Source organism: Pezoporus occidentalis, unplaced genomic scaffold (assembly GCF_034315485.1).
Source record: "Pezoporus occidentalis ecotype Australia unplaced genomic scaffold, CSIRO_AGI_Poc_V1 ctg12, whole genome shotgun sequence".
Lineage (NCBI taxonomy): Eukaryota > Metazoa > Chordata > Aves > Psittaciformes > Psittacidae > Pezoporus > Pezoporus occidentalis.
The window spans coordinates 7,212,615-7,231,767 of record NW_026912994.1 but is presented as its reverse complement, the minus strand read 5'-3'; the positions used below and the strand labels follow the sequence as shown (position 1 = coordinate 7,231,767).

Here is a 19,153-nt window from a genome sequence, read left to right as displayed (position 1 = left end):
TTTTCTGAGCCCATTTTGACAGCTACTTTCTTTTGACACTGCTCCTCATAATTTTTTCTTGCTGACCCATGTAAGAGTCAAAATGCCTTTAAACCCATCATAAGATGAGGTGCTTGAATATGTTATCAAAGTTATCCTCCTTATATTCAAGTTTTCGTTTTACTCTGCAGGCCAGAGGCAAGTTTTGCAGTTAAAGGACACTGCAAAGCCCTACCTGAGTTACTTCCTGCCACAAGACCAACCAAGAAACCCCTTCCTGTTGTGCCCCCTCCCCCCCCCTTACTACAGTTAGTTGAAAAATGTTCAAAGAGAAGTATTTTTTCACTTTGTTTACTTCTGCAAATGACAGCACTTTGTCTTTGGCACAATGCCACCAAATAACTTACAGTAGTAACATAGCCATTTTAAATTGAAAGGACATTTTGGCATGGGCTAAACTGTGCTGAGATGGTAATGCATGAAAAAGACCTAGTAAACAGGGAATTAATTTTACTTGGAGCTCCAAAGTACTACTGAAATATGCCTCGGTCATGGCCAGATTCGAATTTTATCCTTTATTTTTACTGTACTTTTATCCCTACAGTTGTACACAGCAAGCTTGAATTTTAATTTGTAATTAATCTGTTATTTAACTATGCATGAATTTTGTTTTTCCTGGGGAATTTCTGAACTTTTCTAGACAAAATCTCATTTTCTTTTTGATTATAGTTCTGCTGATTTCAGTTGGTACAAACTTCCGTTTTGCATCTCTAGTGCAACTTCCAATTTGAACCTCAGTCTAGCAAAGAGAGCTGTGTGGGCTAAACAAAACACAATGTCCGTATGTTTTGGGAAGAATTTTATGGGAGTGCATGGGTTTGGCTGCAAAGCTGCTGGGGAGACACCACATGTGAAATTCAGTTGTTCGCTGCCTAGCACAGCAACCACTGCAACATTGCCACTGGATCTAAACCCAGCCTGTATGGACCCTGCTGTGCAGCTCTCCCCAGTTCGGCACAGAGGCATTTATCAAGCCGACTTCCAGACTCTGTGACAGAATGCCTAAGCCAGCCAAACTGAAATACCTATTCTTCTCAGGGAAGATGAGCACTGTGCAGCAAACGAGCCATTAATTTTATGACAAGCGCAGATGGCAGATATACAGATAAATACTTGCACAACGTAATGAATATATACTTCAATCTATTTAAATGATAATAGTTTCTAATGAGTTTAGTGTAACCCACATGATGGTATATTCATCCGAATTATTTTAAAATGTATTTCAATGCAGGCTGTAACTGAATCCTACTATTTTTTCCTTTTAGGAGCATGGCTGATTTGTATCCACCCAACACAATTTACTTCTCCCTTTAAAGGGCCGGATACCCTCAGAAGCCTTCGGTGGCTCCTTTCAGTAAGGTACCCACACCTCCTGAAGGCCAGCCCAGCTCTGCCCTCTGCGACCGCCACAGTGACGGGTTCACGCCTCAGAGGAACGTTTCGGAGGAGGAGCTGAGGCAGACGCAGGAAGCCCCACTCAGGCTCCTCCATTCCCGCCCGCGGCCTGCAGACGCAGCGTGCTGCCGAGCCCGGGCCGCCCTATGCCGCGCCCGGGACCGGGCGGAGCGGTGTCCTTCGCGGCTAGGTGTGTGCGAAGGGGCGCAGGGCACCTACCCGGCGCGGCAGAACGGCGACTCTCTGCCTCCGCCATGCTCCTCCGGCTCTTCCTCCGGGGCGGCTCGAGCGGGCTCCCGTCAGCACCACCCCCCTTAACGCTCCCCGGCCCGGGAGCTGGCCCGGCCCGTTGAGCCCTGCTGCGCGGGGCGGGGCCGCGGTGGCAGCGTGACTGCCGGGGCTGACAGCGGGCCCAAGACGGGGGTTCTCCCAGCAACGCCGGTGACACAAGAGCTGCCCCTCGCCCCCAGCGCTCCTGTCCTGGTGCCCGAACCCCGTATCCCACTGGGGTGACGGCCCGGCTGACCCCCCGGGGGGCTCCCCGCCCCGCACCCTCCCGCGGCTGCCAGCTGGCACGGGTTCTTCCCCACGGGTGCCGGGCTCGGCTCTCCTCCCCGGCGCCGCTTCCCTCCTCCCCTCGCCGGCGGAGGAAGGAGGTGGCCGCCGGCCCTCCCCGACCGCGCATGCGGCTGTGCCGAGCCGGGGCAGCGCCGCTGCGCTTGGGGGCTGAAGTGTGGGTGTCCCTTCCCCGGCGGGCCCCCGTCAGCGCCCCCGCAGATGGGCTTAGGCTGGAGCAGCGCGGAGGAGCGGCAGCCCCTCCTGCCACCGCCGCCACAGCAGCAGCAGCCACGGCGGCGGCCGCAGCCGCGGGGTCCGGCAGGGGTACCGGCGGCGGTGCCGGTGCGGCGGGTGGCGCCGCTGGCAGGCCGCGTCTACGGGCGGCGGTGGCTGGTGCTGCTGCTGTTCTCGCTGCTGGGCTTCGCGCAGGGCCTGGTGTGGAACAGCTGGGGCCCCATCCAGAACTCGGCCCGCCTGGCCTTCGGCTTTAGCGGCTGGGACATCGCCCTGCTCGTCTTCTGGGGGCCCATCGGGTTCGCGCCCTGCTTCTTCTTCATGTGGCTCATGGACAAGAAGGGTGAGCGGGGCCGGGGGCTTCTGGGCCGGGGCACGGGACTCCCCGCTCCCGCAGCTTTCCCCGGGCCAGGTGGGACGCGGTGGCTGTGCTCGTGGTCATGCCCATGGCCATGGTCCTGCCCTTGTCCTGGCGACGCCTCGGTGAGGGGCTTCGTCGAGGTCCTGATGCCGAGGGAGGGGGCGCCGCCGGCCCGGGGGGCACCAGTTGCTCTCGGGGCTATTGGCCTTGGTCTTAAAAGGCGATGACTAATACTTTAAAGGCATCTTGAGTACTATTTTCAGTACGCAGCTCAAACAAAGGCACATCAAAGGCCTTTCACTCGAAGGTACTTAAGCTGTTCCTAAAGTTAAGAGGAATGCTGGCATTTTACCTTGTGGCTGAGCTGTGGATCCGGAGATGTGCTCCAGACAAGACATTGCTGTGCGGGTGCTCGACCTGGAGTGGGTCATATTTTTTTGGTAATCAGCTGTAAAACAAACACCTGTGCTTGGACCAAGGAAAGCCAGTGTTCGTGGCAGCCATTGCGTCCTGAAAGACATACTTCATTTTTAAAAGCAGATTGCACGCAAAGTCAGTGGTTTGCTTTTAATTGCACTAGGAAGGTTCAAAGACAGAGAACGTAAGACAAATAACATAAACCAGAAGTTAACGCTTCAGGATTTCAGAAGGCGATCACAAGAGTTGCCTAATCTGTGTTCAGGCTGTTGCGTTTTGGTAGCAAACTTCAGAAAATGGTGATTGTCTTTAGAGAACTTGCCCAGCGCCTGTGCAGTTCATCTGTGGTCACCCTGGGGATCACTCTGGTGAGGACAGGTACCTGTGTCTGCAGGTTTGAGCTTAAACCCATAGAAGCATTTAGTCTTTTAATTCCTGTTTAAACAGGCCTCTAAACAGGAGATAGGAGTCTGTATACCCTTGTGGTTCTTGATGTTAAATGTTACTCATTCCATTTATTTAGGAATTAATAGCTTATTTATGGGGGGCGGGGAGGGGGGGAAGGTGGAGACTTAAGGCAGGCAGGGAGAAAAGTATCTGAGAAGGCTTGTGTCTCAAAATTGGAATTGCTGTTCCTAAAGCTGAAGAGGTGTTGGAGGAATACAACCTGTTGGGCTGAAAATACATTCTCCAAATTAGGTCATGGTGGCTGTACAGCCAGTCTTCTTTTGAGCAATCAGACTTAAGTCAGCAATGCCAGTCTAGACTGCTGTGTAATAGTGTTGTTAGCTATCTTAAAATTAAAGTAAGTTGTTTGGGTTTGCACATTGCAGAGAATTACTCTTTCCATGGTATGATGGAAATAAAGCTAAACTTGAACCTGTGCTTGTAGAATTAAGTCTGTATTTTTATTTCTTCATTTTCTATGAAGTTGATCCCAACCCATGCAAAAATACACTGGAAAAGTTTCAAAGTAACTCATGGGAGAAGAAACATTGGTGTTTTGTTGTTTCTTTAGTGTGATTAATAATGTGGTTGCTGGATTTTATGGTTTCCCATGTGGATTGTATTAATGAGAATGTGTACAAGTTTTTCCTCATTAGTGTAACTGATTGCTTGGGTGTTTTTTGTTTGGGGTTTTGTTTTTTTTTTTGTTTGGTTTGGTTTTTTTGTTGTTTTTTTTTAATTTCCATGTTCATTGAAGAATTGATGTGAACTACCCCTTAGATCTTGCTTTGTTGCTTTCCTTGTTGGGGAAAATTTCAGTTGTTAGCCTAAATAAAGCATCCCCCTCATTGGCTTTATGTGTAAGGAGTACCTAAGTGCTCTGGAGCATGTTCTTTGCACAGCAGCAGATTTTGTGGGGGCCCTGATGTATTTCATGCTGTTTTCTGAGTCTGGATGATTCCACAGTGAATGTGGTACTGTTCGCTTTGGAAATGACAGTGGAATCCTGACATTTAGTTCCTCATGGAACAAAGAGGAAAGCTATTGCTAACCAGCTCTCCCCTGTGGCACATTTCCACTGGAGGCACATTGTGGGAGGGTATCTGTTCTTTGGAGTATGCATGCTCCAGGAGGAGCCTAACGCTAATGCTTTGAAGCTGTAAAGTTGGGTAGGTCTGATCTTTCAGGGGCAGTGTTTAACTTGCTTGGAGTACAAATGCTTATTACACTGGATTTACTTTCTGTACCAGAAGAATATAGAGAAATGACACAATTTACTCTCTGGCTTCAATCATCTGTCATTGGAGTTAGCTAGTAAAGAAACTGTCAGGAAAAAAATGTGAAGTGTCAACATGTAGAACTTGGCATGTATCAGATGTATGATATTGTAGACAATGCATGTCAGAATTTGAGGGGAGATTCTGTTATTAGATAGTCCTACACTTCAGTCAGAGGTATATTTAACTGATGAGTAGCTGCCTGATGTCAGCTAAGTCTGATTTTGTGTTACGATGCTTCAAATGAAGTCCAAAAGCATGTTTCGTTTTCAGATGATCATTGTAGTATATAGTATTTATATATTTTGAAACATGAATCTGTTTCCATACCAAACTTCTTTTGTATTGTTTGTGCATTTGATTCTTATTACAGTACTGCTTATAAGGGTTTGGTCAGTGGTTTGGTTCTATTTATTTATTTATTTACCTTTTAACAAATTAGAAGTTGAATGATTAAATATTCAACAATTGGTATGTTCGTAATCCTACTTGGAAGAAGTGTTTCTTGGGCTGCATGATTCAATTTCATCACAGATTCTCAGAGAAGCATGGGGTCTTCTGAGGGCAGCAGTGTTTATTATTAGTAACAGGAATGCTAAATAAGCTCTAAATGATCTGTTCTTCAGTTCTGTATAGAAGGGATCCAGGATGGATAAATTGTTTGGGTTTTTTTGTTGGTTTGGTGGTTTGTTTTGTTGTGTTTTTTTTTTTTTGTTTTTTTTTGTTTTTTTTTTTTTTTTTTCTGACCTTGAAGAGTTCCTTAGCCTTTGTGACCTTTTCCCTCCTGGCCTGACAAATGTGTCTCCAGAATTTTTTGTGGAGGCCTGTTTGTAGTTGGCACAGGCAGTGCAGTTGGAGAATGGGAGGAATTGATGGGTTCAGCAAGGTGTGTAGAAGGTATCACTTTTGGGTCCCTGGGGAATTTCTGCAGAAGATACTACAGGTGACTGTACACCTTCTCCAAGGACTCTGATAGGTAGGTGCTGGTGTCAGAAGCAGCATGACAGTCTTGGTTGACTTAAGCCCATGTTCCTGTGGATCTTTAGGATTTTTCTGCTTTTTGTGAAATTGAGCATGAATTTTCATCAGGATGGTAGTGATGATCTTCACAAGGCTGTAAATGCAAAAAATCTTACTTGAATATCTGATCAGACTCAGAAGGAACAGACTTTTTTTGAAGGGTGTTAACACTGTATTTTAAAGGGTCTTTGAAACATTGGAGGAAGCCTGGATTTAGCTGGTGTTTCTCTAAGGTGTGTAAATTGAAAGCTAGTTCTTACTTTTTCTGAGCTCTTGTCATTCTCAAAAATACGTTTATTCTCAGATACATACTGAGGCTCACATATCACAGCTGGAAATTCCTCTTTGGGGAGCAAGCCTTGTCCCTGTTTCTGTCTCCCAGCTTCCACTAGCTGAATGGAGACTTCTGCCAGCATGCTTTTCTTTAGATGCCTGGGGAAACTTTCTGTGCTCCTTGGCTTGGTGCTGTAATAAGGACAGCAGTGGCATCTGTAACTTTTCCCATCTGGGATGGGTGCATGTTGAAACTTGGGAATTATGTTCATGAGTTTCATTTTTGAGTATGTACCATTTTCAAGTAGGTTTGAAGACCCTTTCCCATAACTAGAATTACAGATGTTGTCTTGGTTGATTGGTTTCTTAGTGAAGAAAGGTTAAAAAATGGAGTGTGCCATGGAGCCACATTTATCTGATGTGTTTTCTTTAGCAATAGGATTAGAGAGTCCTTGTTTAAATGATAATTACCTTTAGAGATTCAATAAGACTGAAATTAAATGGGAAATTACTTCATTGTGCCGTTGCATGGACCCTTGTTGTTTACAAGATTAAAATTAGCTACAATTTGTCACATGATGCTTGAGTGTTTAATGGATGTTTTGTGGCTTGAGTGTTTCATTTCCTGGGAACTGTAAATATAAGCTTGCAGAACTGTTAGGATGTTTCTATTTCTCACTGGAAATTGAAAGATTACATACTTCTGTGGGTCTGGTTCACTGAGGTTTTTTATTAATTAAGTTCATAGTTACAAAGTGAGACCTAGAAGCAGTATATAGCGCTGTCTTCATTATGTTCCCGTTTAAGCAAGAAGAGGCAACAAGGAATGAAAGACTTCATGATAATTTATATTAAACAAATTGAGTAGAATGGTGATATTTTTCATTAATTTTTGGAATACAGTGAACACAGTTTTATACTGAGTTTGAAGGAATGTGACATCATTTGTAAAAGAGAAATGCAATCTATTTTTTGGTCCTGTTTTATAAAATGATATATGCTCACATGGGACACTCTTAGTAACTATTTTGCTGAAATTAAATTTACATACCATTGTTATCCTAGTGATTAAATTACAAAGTAGAGAGGAAACTTCAGTAATCATATTTTGATTTTTAATGGAGACTGGTTTGTCTATCGAAGCCATGATTGTTTTTTGTGTGACTAGTTATTCCTTTCCAGAATATCAAACTCTTGATCTCATTGCTGTCTCCTAAGTCATGCTTGGTTTCTTCTCCAAGACATTTGATAGGTCTTACCTCTTCCATCTGGGAATTTTGAGGTTAAATTCTTTAATACAGTCTGACAAAACAGTCATGAATATTGAGTACGGGTACTAAATTGGGCTTTACTAATATAAAAATCATCTTAATAACAATTCTCTGTACAAAATAATGTACACACGATAGATAAGGAGAATTTTGTGTAGCAGCTTTCATATTTAAAGTTCCCCGATTTCCATTTTATTCTGCAAGCATAGAAACAGTGATTTTACTTTCAGAGGACCCTCAGACTTCTTTAACTTGCATCTGGAGTCACTGGGACAGAAGGGAAACTACTTCAAGTGAACTTGGTCACCTGCTCAATGTTCATCTAGGGAGTGTTAGACTCTTTCTCTTAAGCGGTTGCATTGTGCTTGGCATGTCAGGGTCCTTGTCTGTCATTCAGGCTCTCAGACAACATCGTGGTAAATATAAATTGGAGGCACTGACAAGAAGATGCAGAGTTTTTAATGGAACTCTTCTTAGCTCTGTTGTGTCCCAGGTGATCATAAACACATGGGGGTTTGGTTAACAGAAGGACAAAAGTAAGTAAATTGTGAATCTTTGAAGTCTGCAAGTTTTCACCTTGTGGCGAAGAAACACATTTTCAGCTCCTTTTTGTCATCATCTCAGAAACAGACTTTTCTTATCACAGATGCATGACTGCAAGATATGTGGCCAATATTTCAATATTACCAATTTGATAAATCACAGGTCAAGTTCAGTGTGAGCCTCAGCTAAAGATGTCTAAGTGTAATGTAATTTGGTGAGATCAAGCTAAGAGGATTTACAGACTTCAACAATAGAAAAGGTTTATACAGACATTATGGTTTTGGTAGGTTAGTACAACCTACAGGAAAACTTACAGATGTAAGGTGTGGGCAGAATGCCAAGGAGCCAGTGAGAAGGGAAAGTGTGATGTTTCTGGTGCTTGACTGAAATGTTGCTGGAATTGCAGAGAGTAGTCTCGTCATAAACAACTGATTCTCCTTAGCATTTATGTAAAGACAAAGGTCTTGTCAACTCCAGTGAGAGCAGCAGAAGGCTCTGTTGAACTGAATGAAAGCTACGTGTGAACTTAGTGCTTCAGTTAAAAAAAAAAAGGGGGGGGGGGGTTGGGGCTGGTAGAGAACATCTCGACTCATAATGAAGTGAAAGCTGTATATATTTGGTGAAAAACAAGTGATTGATGCACTTCAACCAAACAGGAAAGAACTTTGAAGGGAGGTATCGTTTACCCCAGACTGTTCTCTCATCCTGTGGACATCTGCATACTATGGACTATGCATATTTCATTCTTTCATAAGTGATACTGAGCCACACCTATCAAATTCCATGAAAGGGGTTAGTTTTCCTAAGCTAACAAATCTTGGAAGAAATGGGTTGAAGTGTTGTTTTTCATGTGGAAAGATGAAAGAAGCAATTAGAGAGCTGAATATAGGTAAATCTGACTGGAGCAGGTATTTGATCAGCTTGATTTTACAGAATTAATTTTGATGAGTTGCTCGTATATGTGTCTGTATAGGCATACTTTTCCTCTGTAACATGAGAGGAAAAGAAGAAGGAAGAGTGAACCAAACTTAGCTGTTGCTTAATTTTATATACTGTGGCTACATGAAAGTCCACAGAGCATTTATGCATGTGCTTGCAGAAGTGAGGACTCATTAGAGAATTGATTGGCCCACCCTCCCCGAAGTCAGGCATGCTGCAAAAGGCCACTTGAGATACACCGAGTGATTGTCAGCATCGAGTAGTTTAATTAGGTTTTTATGAGTTGTATAACGTTGATGCCACTATGATTTACCATAACAATACTAGCTTGATTGTTAGCAGCACTTCCCATACCTCCTGATGGGCCAAGTTGAGTTGAAAGCGCCAATCATGGCTGTAGACGGATGTCTTCTTCTGGAGCTTTCTGTTAGATGGTAGCACCCTCTGTCCCTGCTTTGCACTTTGTTGCTAACTAAAGACATCTCGCTTTATATTGCTATGCTTTGTGCAACTGCTGTGCTCTTTACACTCTGCACACTTCTTTGCAGCTACAGCAGTGGTGCTAGAACAGCTGCTTGAAACACCAGGTACTGAAGAAACTGCATCAGGAAACTGCATGCTGGATTTAAAATAACTTTTTCATGGCGGAAGGTAAAATCCTAACATGTTTGTGTAGCTCATGTCGAAATAGTAACGACTGCATTATCTGAGGATGTTATCTTGGGGCTTTGGTGCACTAAGAATACAGGCACAGTGAGTGTGGAATATGTAATGTGCTATACCTTAATGTTGACAAATTGATGAATAGGGAATCATATACCAGTATGATCCCTTACTTTTATAATGCAGCTGCTAACACAAGCAGAGTTAAAGCACTTGAACATCCCAAAACTGGGTCAGGACACAGCACCAGCTAGGAAGATATTTTGTCAACAGTAGCTTTTAGAAATTGGCTACAGAGAGTACAAATACTAGGGCAGCTGTGCACTGGTATCTCCCCTGTTGTGTGCTCAAATATTTTTACTGCCCCTTATAACCTGTTCTTGACCCAAATTCTTCCTACTCTGACTGCTTCCTCGTCTGTATCTCCTGCTTCATGTCTGTCTCCTTGCTGTTGTGCAATATACATCTTGTTCTACTCTTATTTCCTTCTGTCCTCCACAACTCTCGCTTGTGGAGGAGTAGAAGAGGTTGGATGTGAGAAGCTCAGGACTCTAAGGAGTGAGAGCAGATGTGAGAAAAGCTCTTTGATAGGTGAGAAGAGGAGAGAGAGAATGGGAGAGTATGGGACAAAATAGTGGGTGAAGCATGGGAGGCATGAATGTAGAAACAGGATCTGGAGCTGCAGGACAGGATGTGGTAGTGATGGGAAAGGTGGAGGGAGAAGATGAGTAGGAGGCAAAGGGGTGCCTGCACCCTTCCTGGGCTGCCTGCACAGCACCCTAGCTATGGATCAGCGAACACAGCTTTTGTGAGCTGGCTTGAGAAGCGCTTTTAAAACCAGGAGCTGGGAAGTCTCTCTGAATGCAGCTGACCTTTTTTTATATTTGCTTACCTCCAAAAAGGTTCTAGTCTTTTGCATCCATACAATGCAACCTCTGAACTCCACCTGGCAATGCCTCTTGCTGCCCAGAGGGTGTATTTGGCCCTTCCTTCACCTTCCCCTTCCCCAGGGTGCCCTGGGCCACAGCTGCCCGCTCCCTGTGGGGTCCCCCAGGCGCTGCTTACGCAGAGGAAGATGGCTGTTCTGCTTGTGTGGGTTTGGTGGTGACCAGTGTCTGGCCTTGTGTTGGAGGCGTGAGCGGGATTCTGGGCTGGATACAGCTGTCTGGTGAGTCTCCCCATCTGGAAAACCTTGTATAGGGGGACAGAAATACTGCTACACTGTCCACTGTCTTGCAGTTTTAAAAACATTTAAATGTTTCTAAGCTTCTTCCGTCTAGAAGTTTTTGACAGTGTGGCAGCTGTGATACATAAAGGTAGCAGGTGCTGAAGTCTGTAACATAAATGACAACAATAATGCCTCTGTTATCCAAGTCCCCTGTTTTTTCTCATAGATTTTTATTATGTAAGTAGTAAAGTACTTAGGAAAGTTGTATTGAATTCATTTTGCTAGCTGTATGTTTATACTGTGTTTGTAATTCCTAGCTACTAGTTTATAACTACATTGAAGAGTAAAAAAAGAGTAGATCAGATTTTGGCCTGCAAAATCTGAATCTGATCTCTTTAAAGAAAAATGAGTCTGTTTCCTTCAGAGAATTAATATAATATTTATTTATTTCCTATCAGAAGAAACAAGTATGAACTAGGAAAGACTATTTTAATTTCATAAAGCTGAACTAACCCAGCTTTACTGATTTCTAAATCCCAGTAACAGCATTACCATTGCCTAAACAAAACAAATTTTATGCATTATTTTAGGTTGATATTTGTTTTAGGATGTAGTTTAATGTGATGTTTTAGGAGTGAAAAACAAGTCTGAAGTGAATGCAGAAATGAGGTTCATTACTTGTTACTAAACTTTGGATATTTTGTGGATTGCCACTTTCTGCCTTTTTTTTTTTCCTGGTACGAAATGCCCTGCTTGTGGAAAAGGAGCCGTGTAAAGCAGTGGTATTTTCTTGCCTTTTCAGAGCTGAAGAAGTAGATAGTGCATAGCACAGGTCCTGAAATAATGTTCAATGTTGTGAAAATCTATAGTCTGACATGGCCAAACAAAAATATTTGGTTAATATAAAATATTTGTTTAAAAACACTCTGCTTCCCCCCAAACCCAAGGTCAGTACTGAGATGAGCAGGAGTAAATTTAAGGAACATGGTATTTTGGTAATTCTTCATTAGAATGTTTTGAACATTTTCTTGGAGGATGTTGTTTGAATTTTCCCAGTGGCAACCTGGTGTAGCCTCACCTGAGCAGGCCAAAACCCTTGCTGGTACAAATTTCTTTAAAAACTTTTTTAGTTATGATCCTGGGGCAAGGGAAATCGTGGCCTTTCTCTCAGTGGTGGCATTCAGAACTATTCCATCACTTCCTGCCATAATTTTGTTTTTTAATACTTCTCATGTGCATGGGTCATTGTGGCTCCGTAGCTGTGCTGTAACTATAATTGTGCTGCAGAAGCTTGTGATCAGCGCCTCAACTTCCTCAAAAGCTACAAATTAAGCTTTCTCATGCGTATTTGTAGTAGAGAGAATTTTTAGATTTTTCCTCTTTTTAAAGCTGGAGATCTGTATGACTCAGCCTGTAGAAGCAACGTGTTTTGAAAGTGAGAGGTCTTCTGCTTTTTTCAAGTCTACTGATGTTTTTCTGGAGTATAGGACCTGCAACTGCATTTAGGAGCTCTTTGTTTAGTTGTTTTTGATGAGCGCCATCCCTTTTGACTATTTGTGAGAGGTGGAGTTGTTATATTTTTAATTAATCACATGAACCTAAAGAATTGATCAGAAGCCTTAAAAAATGTAGGGGGTTTAGGAACCATTACAGTGCTGCAAAGGGTGTCTTTTAGGATGAGCTAGGTACCCTAAAGAGTGCCTGATGCATTTTAATGTTAATGTAGCATTGAAACTGTTCACAGGAAAATTGAAAGCTCATGCCAGTGACCTTTCCTACAAATCACAAGACCTGCATGGAAATTGTGTCAGTGAGACTCATGGCTTTTTCCCCCTGACTCGCAGCAGGGATAGTAAGGAAGAGAAACTTTGCACTTAGTGTCCTGCTTAACAGATGCACTAAGCAGTATAGCTGCCAATCTCTGCTGCATGGTTGCTTCTTGATACTCTGTTGTGGCAAAGCAAAATGCCTCTGTATTCCTTAAAATGAAGAATTTCATGCACCATTGGGTGATGTGGGGAAGTACCACTAAGATAATGACAGAACATCTTCCTTGCTAGATGTGTACAAGACAGATTGTTTTTCCTCTCTGTCGCCACAGGTAAGGATCTGTAATTAGCTGTGTGGTAATTAAGCCTGCTATGCAATCAGGTCCTTGAAATGAGTGGGGAGAGAAAAGAAAAAAGCATCCGTCCCCTTGTTCAGTGCTGAGCGAGCTTGGGTTGTCAGCGTTCATCCACAAACGCAACAGTGAGAGCTAGAGCGAATGCTTGTTGTCTTGTGCTTTCCCTTGACTTGTTAATGAGCATCCATAATTTAGCTTTAAAATTAATGAAGTGCTTTATTCCTCAGCTACATTATTGGCTATTTTGTCAGTCGCTCTGCATCTCTATATGTATGTATATACTGGCACATGCATGCACACATGCATACCCCATTACATAGATTTTCAGTTTATCACATGGCAAAGATGGATTAAATGACTCACCTGAATTTTCAGTATTTCAGTAAATATTTCAATTTTGGTAAATGTTGGAGCTGAGAGTAGAAAGAAGGTACCTGAGGTGGAGGAAGAAAGAACAACTCATACAAGTGTATTTGTATAATAATTTCACAGTTTTAGTAAGCATGCAAATAGCTCTTTACTATCCCAGCACTTCACTGACTCCAGGTGAAGACCTGATTTGCTAGCCTTTCTAATACTCATGGTGTGACTGGCTCCTGTTTCCATGTGTCTATAGCCTAAATAAACTAGCCGGGGGTGGGGGGAAGTGAAGCAGAAGGTAAGTGGTCTGCCCAGCTTCATGAGGTATCTTGAGAGATGCAGGTCCTGCTGCCCCAGGCCAGTGCTCTCCTTTCTCAGAGGAGCTGTGCAAGCATTAAGAAAGGTTCATTGCACTTGGATTAGTTTGTAGATAAAGTGGATGCTCTCTACAGTAAAATATATGTTATCAGTAAATAATTGGTCTTCTTTGAAGCCAAAGCCCATGGTATTAAAGAATAGAAGATATTTTAGTAAAGCATGTAAAAGTAATTCTAAAATCAGTGTTTTGATCTCCAGGCAAACACCGTTCAGCTGGGCACTTTGTTTATCTGGTCAGGCAAAATGTCAGTCTCTGGATTGATTAAGTACAATTTACAATGCTTGTGGAAATCTGCAGTGCAGATTTTTAATCTGCATGTTTTGCCATTTGTTTTTCCATTGTTTATATTAAACTGATAGGGTGCTTCAAAATCTTTGCTGACATATGGAAGGAAACTTCAGTACTTGTGAACTACCTTTTCATATATTCAAAAGCTCACAGTAAGCCTGTTCAGTTCTTAAAACCTGAGCTACTTTATATACAGTATCAAACTTCCAAATTGCTGCACAAACTCTGAAATACTTTACAGGTATAATCTGCCTCTACCTCTGGTTAAATCTGTGGTAGTGGAGCTAACTCTCTAAGACACCATAGAACAACTTGGGCCATTAAGTTTGTAACAACTAAGTGTAGAGGAGTAGAGAGCTACAGAATTAAGCTATATTTTCCTTGACATCTTTTTTTTAGAGATTGATTGTGTGCTTAATATGCTGGGATAATGTTAAAACAGGATGGATCTACTGCTCACGTTGGCTTGACCTCATTGATGCAAATGAGACAAAAAGACCCTGCAACCTCTTGATATGGTTGTAATAGCTTGTTATCCCTTCTAAGAAGTGCAGTCATATTCTTATATCTAAACAGAAAAGTGTGGGTTTTAATGTTTGCATGACTGTTGGGAGAGGGATGGAGAAGAAATAAAAAACTATAAAACAGGAATAGTATTTACAATACAAACCAGAAGTGAGCGTTGTGGTTAAGAGTGTGAATATTTAAGTGTCTTGGTTTCCTTACAGTTAGGATGGACATAGAGAAAGATGCAGAAGCTCAGGAATTGCAGAATGGTTGTGTGGTTGTCATGATTCTCAATTGTGTTATATTTAGCTTTGCTTCTCACAGTTATGTCCTAGCAGCTTCTATATCTGTTTTAGTTGTTACTCATGTTCAGTCATTTCCCTCAAAATGAGTGTCTTCTCTCTGAAACACTTGGCTGGCTAAATTTGGTGCAGGAATTTTACTGTGTGTTCCCCTACATTGCTGATGATGACATGCCTGGGATATTGGTTCTTCTGAATTTCTGGCCCTGATAAAAAAGTCAGTGTCAAAACACAGGTACTGTTTTGCTTGAAGTTGCTGTATTTATGCATAAAAAGTTTGTTTTCTCAAATTTAAAATTTGCAATTAATATATAAGAAGTTTCAAACTCCTCCTGATAGCCTGGGTGTTAATTGACAGCTATTGCTGACAGATTCAGTCACAACCACTGTAAGATATAAAGGGGAATTGCCCCTTTGAAGATCATTACCTCCTGTATCTATGTTTCAAGAGGTTTCTAGCATATCTTCTGTCTGGGGATCTCAGTCTGCCTACTATTTATGTCAGAAATTGGAGCACAGTGTCTAGTGGAATCTGCCCTTGCCATGCAATCCTCCACTGAAATGTGGAACTGGGCTGCATTGTAGGATTTGTACAGGAAAAGGTCTGTTTTTTGTATCCTAATCAAGACTGGGGATTGAAATGTAACTTTGGGTCTGATTGATTTCAGATGGACTGTATATGGTAGAGCTGGGTTCTTATTATTTGATACCAGAAGGATGCAGTCACTTGTCTAGCAGAGCATTCATTTCCAGTCAAAAAAAAAAAAAAATGCAAACCAAACAAAAAATGCCAAACCAACTCAAGTCCTAAACCTTTTCAGTTGAAATTTGGATGCTGCTTTGGCAGTGCTGCGTATAGTCAGGTGAATGGATGGAAACAATTGGCTTCAATTTGTTTTAAAAATACATCTTATGGAAGACAGGGTAATAACAGAAGCATCAGCCTCGTGTAGTCAGAGATAAAGGGCGATCCATAATAGCACCAGTGATATCCTGGCCATCAAGCTAGGAGTAATTTTTGATTAGCTACATATGACCTGGTAGTTGTTCTCTCTTGCATGCAGTCTTTGCATTTGGTTCCTAATTTTCCTTGCTTCTGAGGGTAGCTGCTCCTATTTTTGAGAATGTATTTATTTTCTATTGAGTTTCCAAACACAATTTATGCTCCTGTGCAATCAAGTGCCTTTGTGGAATCCAGGGCAGACATGATGTACTCATTTTTCTGCTAACATACAGAACAAACTTGAAAGATTGGGACCACATCTCAGCTATGAAGTCTTTTCACATCAGTGAAAAGGATCTTTTCTTTTGAGAAATGTATTGCTTGATGCAAGGATGCCTCTTCTGAAAAAAGATTGCTGCTTATCCTCCTTAATGACAGTAGTCAATTTAGCAAAGTACAGGCACAATGGAAGTTTTATTCAATGTGTTTAGTAGAAAGGTAGCAATTTCTTTTTGGTATTTTAATGGTGACAAAGATCACTGATCTTGTGAGGTGAAGTGGTGCAGCTATAATTTTGCTAGAATTACATTTAAAATACAAAGATTTCTGGAGCATTATATTATGATGGACAAAGTTTTGTGCCGAGCTTTCAGGGTTCCCTGGCAAAGTCAGCTGTTTAATCAAGCTTTTTTTTTTTTTACTTATTTGTCATTTATATTTTAATATATATTTATTTTAATTTATTTTATTTATTGTTTAATCAAGCTATTTATTGCATCCAAATGTAAAGGCATGCATTAAGGAGGAAGAGAAACAGACCTATGAAATGGAGAATTGGCATCCCACCAGGAAATTCATATAAAAAAGGATGCTTGAACAATAAGGAGGGTATTTAGACAAGACACAAAACCACTTCCAGAGCCAAAGAAAAATTACAAAAGACTTGGAGCTTGGTGCTTTGCTTACTGAAACTGAAGGTAAAGATTGTTTTTTGTAGAACTATAAGTACCTGTGCTTTGTTTTGTCAAGAAAGGCAAAGCAAGAATTTGTTTGAAAACTGAACTTGCTTTAAATTGGAAGGGAAAGCACAATTTAACAGTGAATTATTGTAATGGCTGTTGAAATTGGAGGGGTTTATTTCCTGGTATGTGTGGGTTAACAGGATTTTATAATTTTTATATTTAGCTAGTCAAAATAATAGTAGAGTAGTTAAGGAAATGCTCTCAGTTCTGTGTCAGAAGGGACTGCTCTGGCTTCCAGCCTGGTCTTTAAAAACTGAAAATGCACAGCAGGCTGATGTCACTAATTTCTAATTAGGGCCTTGTTGTAGTCTGTATTTGTGAGGACTTATTTTGGTAATCTGCAGTTGAAGGAAGGAAACCCCTCAAATGCTACTGCATCTGAGAGCAGGGTGTGTGAGCTGTATAAGGGAAATCCACTGCCACCATGCAGTGGTGGAAATCCAGCCTTCTGAAGCCTCTCCTCTGGCCAGACTTCCATTAGTCTTAGCAAAAAGGTGAAAACTGACTGTTCTGCACATCCAGCTGGAATTCTCCCCCTAAGATCATTGCAGGGATGTGGAAACCAAGCCCAAACAGTATCTGCCATTTGTGATGCTCTGAACTAGAACTGTGTTGCTCTCCATGGGTCTGTAGCAGTGACTGGGCTGCTTCTGTATTCTGGCCTCGGCCAGGGGAATGCACAGGGAGTTTGTTGCCCCTAGGTAGCAGAAATAGAAACTTCCCAGCAGAAATAGAAACTTGCAGTTCTCGATGTGAAAACAATTTTGACTTGGATGTGTGTTTTGTGTGAGTAAGGATTTGAGTTTTACAGATTTTTATAGTCTGTCAGTCACGTGTTCTATGGTAATGGGTGACAGGTAAGAGAAGGAATGGTCATACTTCCCAAAAGCTCACAAAAGCATTAAGCATTTTAATCATGTTCTTTTTAAGACAGACTGATAAATAGTTGGAATGAGGAGTTAATTGTAGCTGTACAACATCTTTTATTAAATTCTGTATTAAACTAGGCATAATAAATCACTTGCTGGTTTCCAGTCAGTAATGCAGTGGAGGGGGTATGCATTTTCTTTTAATGTGCTTTGAGATGAATGTTGAAAGTAAGGTGTGCTGGAAGAGTTTTGGGGAATGCAACACCTACATATGGGATGCCGTTGCTTGATATTGCTGTGGGGGAGCTGAAGAGGCACTGGGTGCACTGGCAGCCACTGCCTTCTGCTGTTGCATGAGGTCGTGTAACATGGTTGGGTTTTGCTTGCTTTCTGTGTTGGGCTGTGTGTGGTGGGAACCCTGGGTTCATCACATGGTGTGTGTGCAGCAGCTGCGTTCTCAGCAGCAGAGGGGAAAGGAAGTTAGTGGGTCAGCTAGAAGTGTCCCTGGGGCCAGATCGGATCAACATACCCTGCCAATACAGGTAATCATTAAGGCTTACTAATACAATATGGTGTTGGCAAGATTAAAAAGGTGTGTTTTTTTCAGGAGAGTTAAGAGGATTGTGGGTTGAGAGTTTGTGTTAAATCTCTAATAGTGGCAGGAGTTTGGGGATAGTTGTTTTAAAAATAAATAAAACCCAGTAAATGCAGCATGGGCTGCTGAAGTTGTAAAGCAGACTGTATTATTAGCCACAGGAGGGTTAAGCAGTTGAACAATATCGACCGTTTCACTCATAAATGGTAATCTATGTCTTCTTATTGCTGACTCAATTTCTGTGGCTGGCTCAGACTTTTCTATTGCTGTCAAATGGTGTTTGGCTATTCTGAATGTGGCCGCACTTTGCTCAACAGTCAGTGCCACCTGGGGGACCCAGAGAACTCCTGCAAGAACAGGGTGGGAATGAGCAGCTGATGAGGAAGGCCCCAGAGAACAGAAAACTTCCTCCATTGGCAGAAAATCCATTTAAAAGACTTTCTTCCTTTTCCAGACATGTGTCAGAAATCCCCTGATGGAAGGGGACTGGATTGTGGATTTTAATAAACTGTAATGCATATCACTCCCCCTCTCCTTATCTCTTGCATTTACAGGGTAAAATTAACGAAGTTAACTACATCCACTCAGAATCTTGGTTGTATAAATTGCTGAGATCTTTTAAAATAGAGAAATAATTTCTTGCGGGGTTCATGGGCTTTTTTTTTCAGGCTAGTTTGATTACTTAGATTTATTATCCCCATGATGTATGCTGTTATCTGAAACACTCGGGTGCGCCTTGTAGAGTAATACAAGATGTTCAATTCAGATTAAGCACCACTGCAATGCTCAAAGCAAAAATACTGAAATAATTATAAAATACTATTAAAGACCAGTTTCTAACAAAGGTGGAAAGGAGGGGAGATTCAGAGTTAAAATGTGAGGCAAAATGAAGATAAAGGTGCTTAGAGGGTAGAAATACATCATGTAATTAGCAAATAAAATGTCTAACGCTGCTTGTCTGACAGTCTTTTACTTTTTCACTTCGGTGTCATCATTTTCAACATGGAGCTTTAACTGAAAGAATCTTTAGGGGTGTGTAAAAAAAAAAACCACAAAACACACCCAAAAAGGTGAAAGAATGTGCAATCAAAACATTTAAAAATGGTGCATTACAGTGTATAGTGTTCAAGATAAGGTCTTCAAAGAATGTTTGAA

General features: G+C 41.8%; 2 protein-coding genes across 6 annotated transcripts in view; one reads left to right on the top strand and one right to left on the bottom strand.

Annotated features, from left to right (window-relative positions):
* The window catches only part of HSPBAP1 (HSPB1 associated protein 1), a 38,929-nt gene extending 37,086 nt beyond the window's left edge, over nucleotides 1-1,843 (bottom strand). The window contains exon 1 of one of the 5 annotated variants that reach the window (XM_062607097.1): nucleotides 1,657-1,843. In XM_062607097.1, coding sequence (XP_062463081.1) covers nucleotides 1,657-1,693 — 37 coding nt within the window. In that variant the 5' untranslated portion in view covers nucleotides 1,694-1,843. The remainder of the gene's footprint in view (nucleotides 1-1,656) is intronic. The other 4 variants (XM_062607093.1, XM_062607094.1, XM_062607091.1 and 1 more) reach the window with 4 other exon arrangements.
* A 128-nt stretch (nucleotides 1,844-1,971) lies between these two features.
* SLC49A4 (solute carrier family 49 member 4) overlaps nucleotides 1,972-19,153 on the top strand; it is a 66,720-nt gene continuing 49,538 nt past the window's right edge. Inside the window, exon 1 of the mRNA XM_062607090.1 lies at nucleotides 1,972-2,572. Within this exon, the coding sequence (XP_062463074.1) occupies nucleotides 2,215-2,572 (358 nt within the window). The 5' untranslated portion in view covers nucleotides 1,972-2,214. The remainder of the gene's footprint in view (nucleotides 2,573-19,153) is intronic.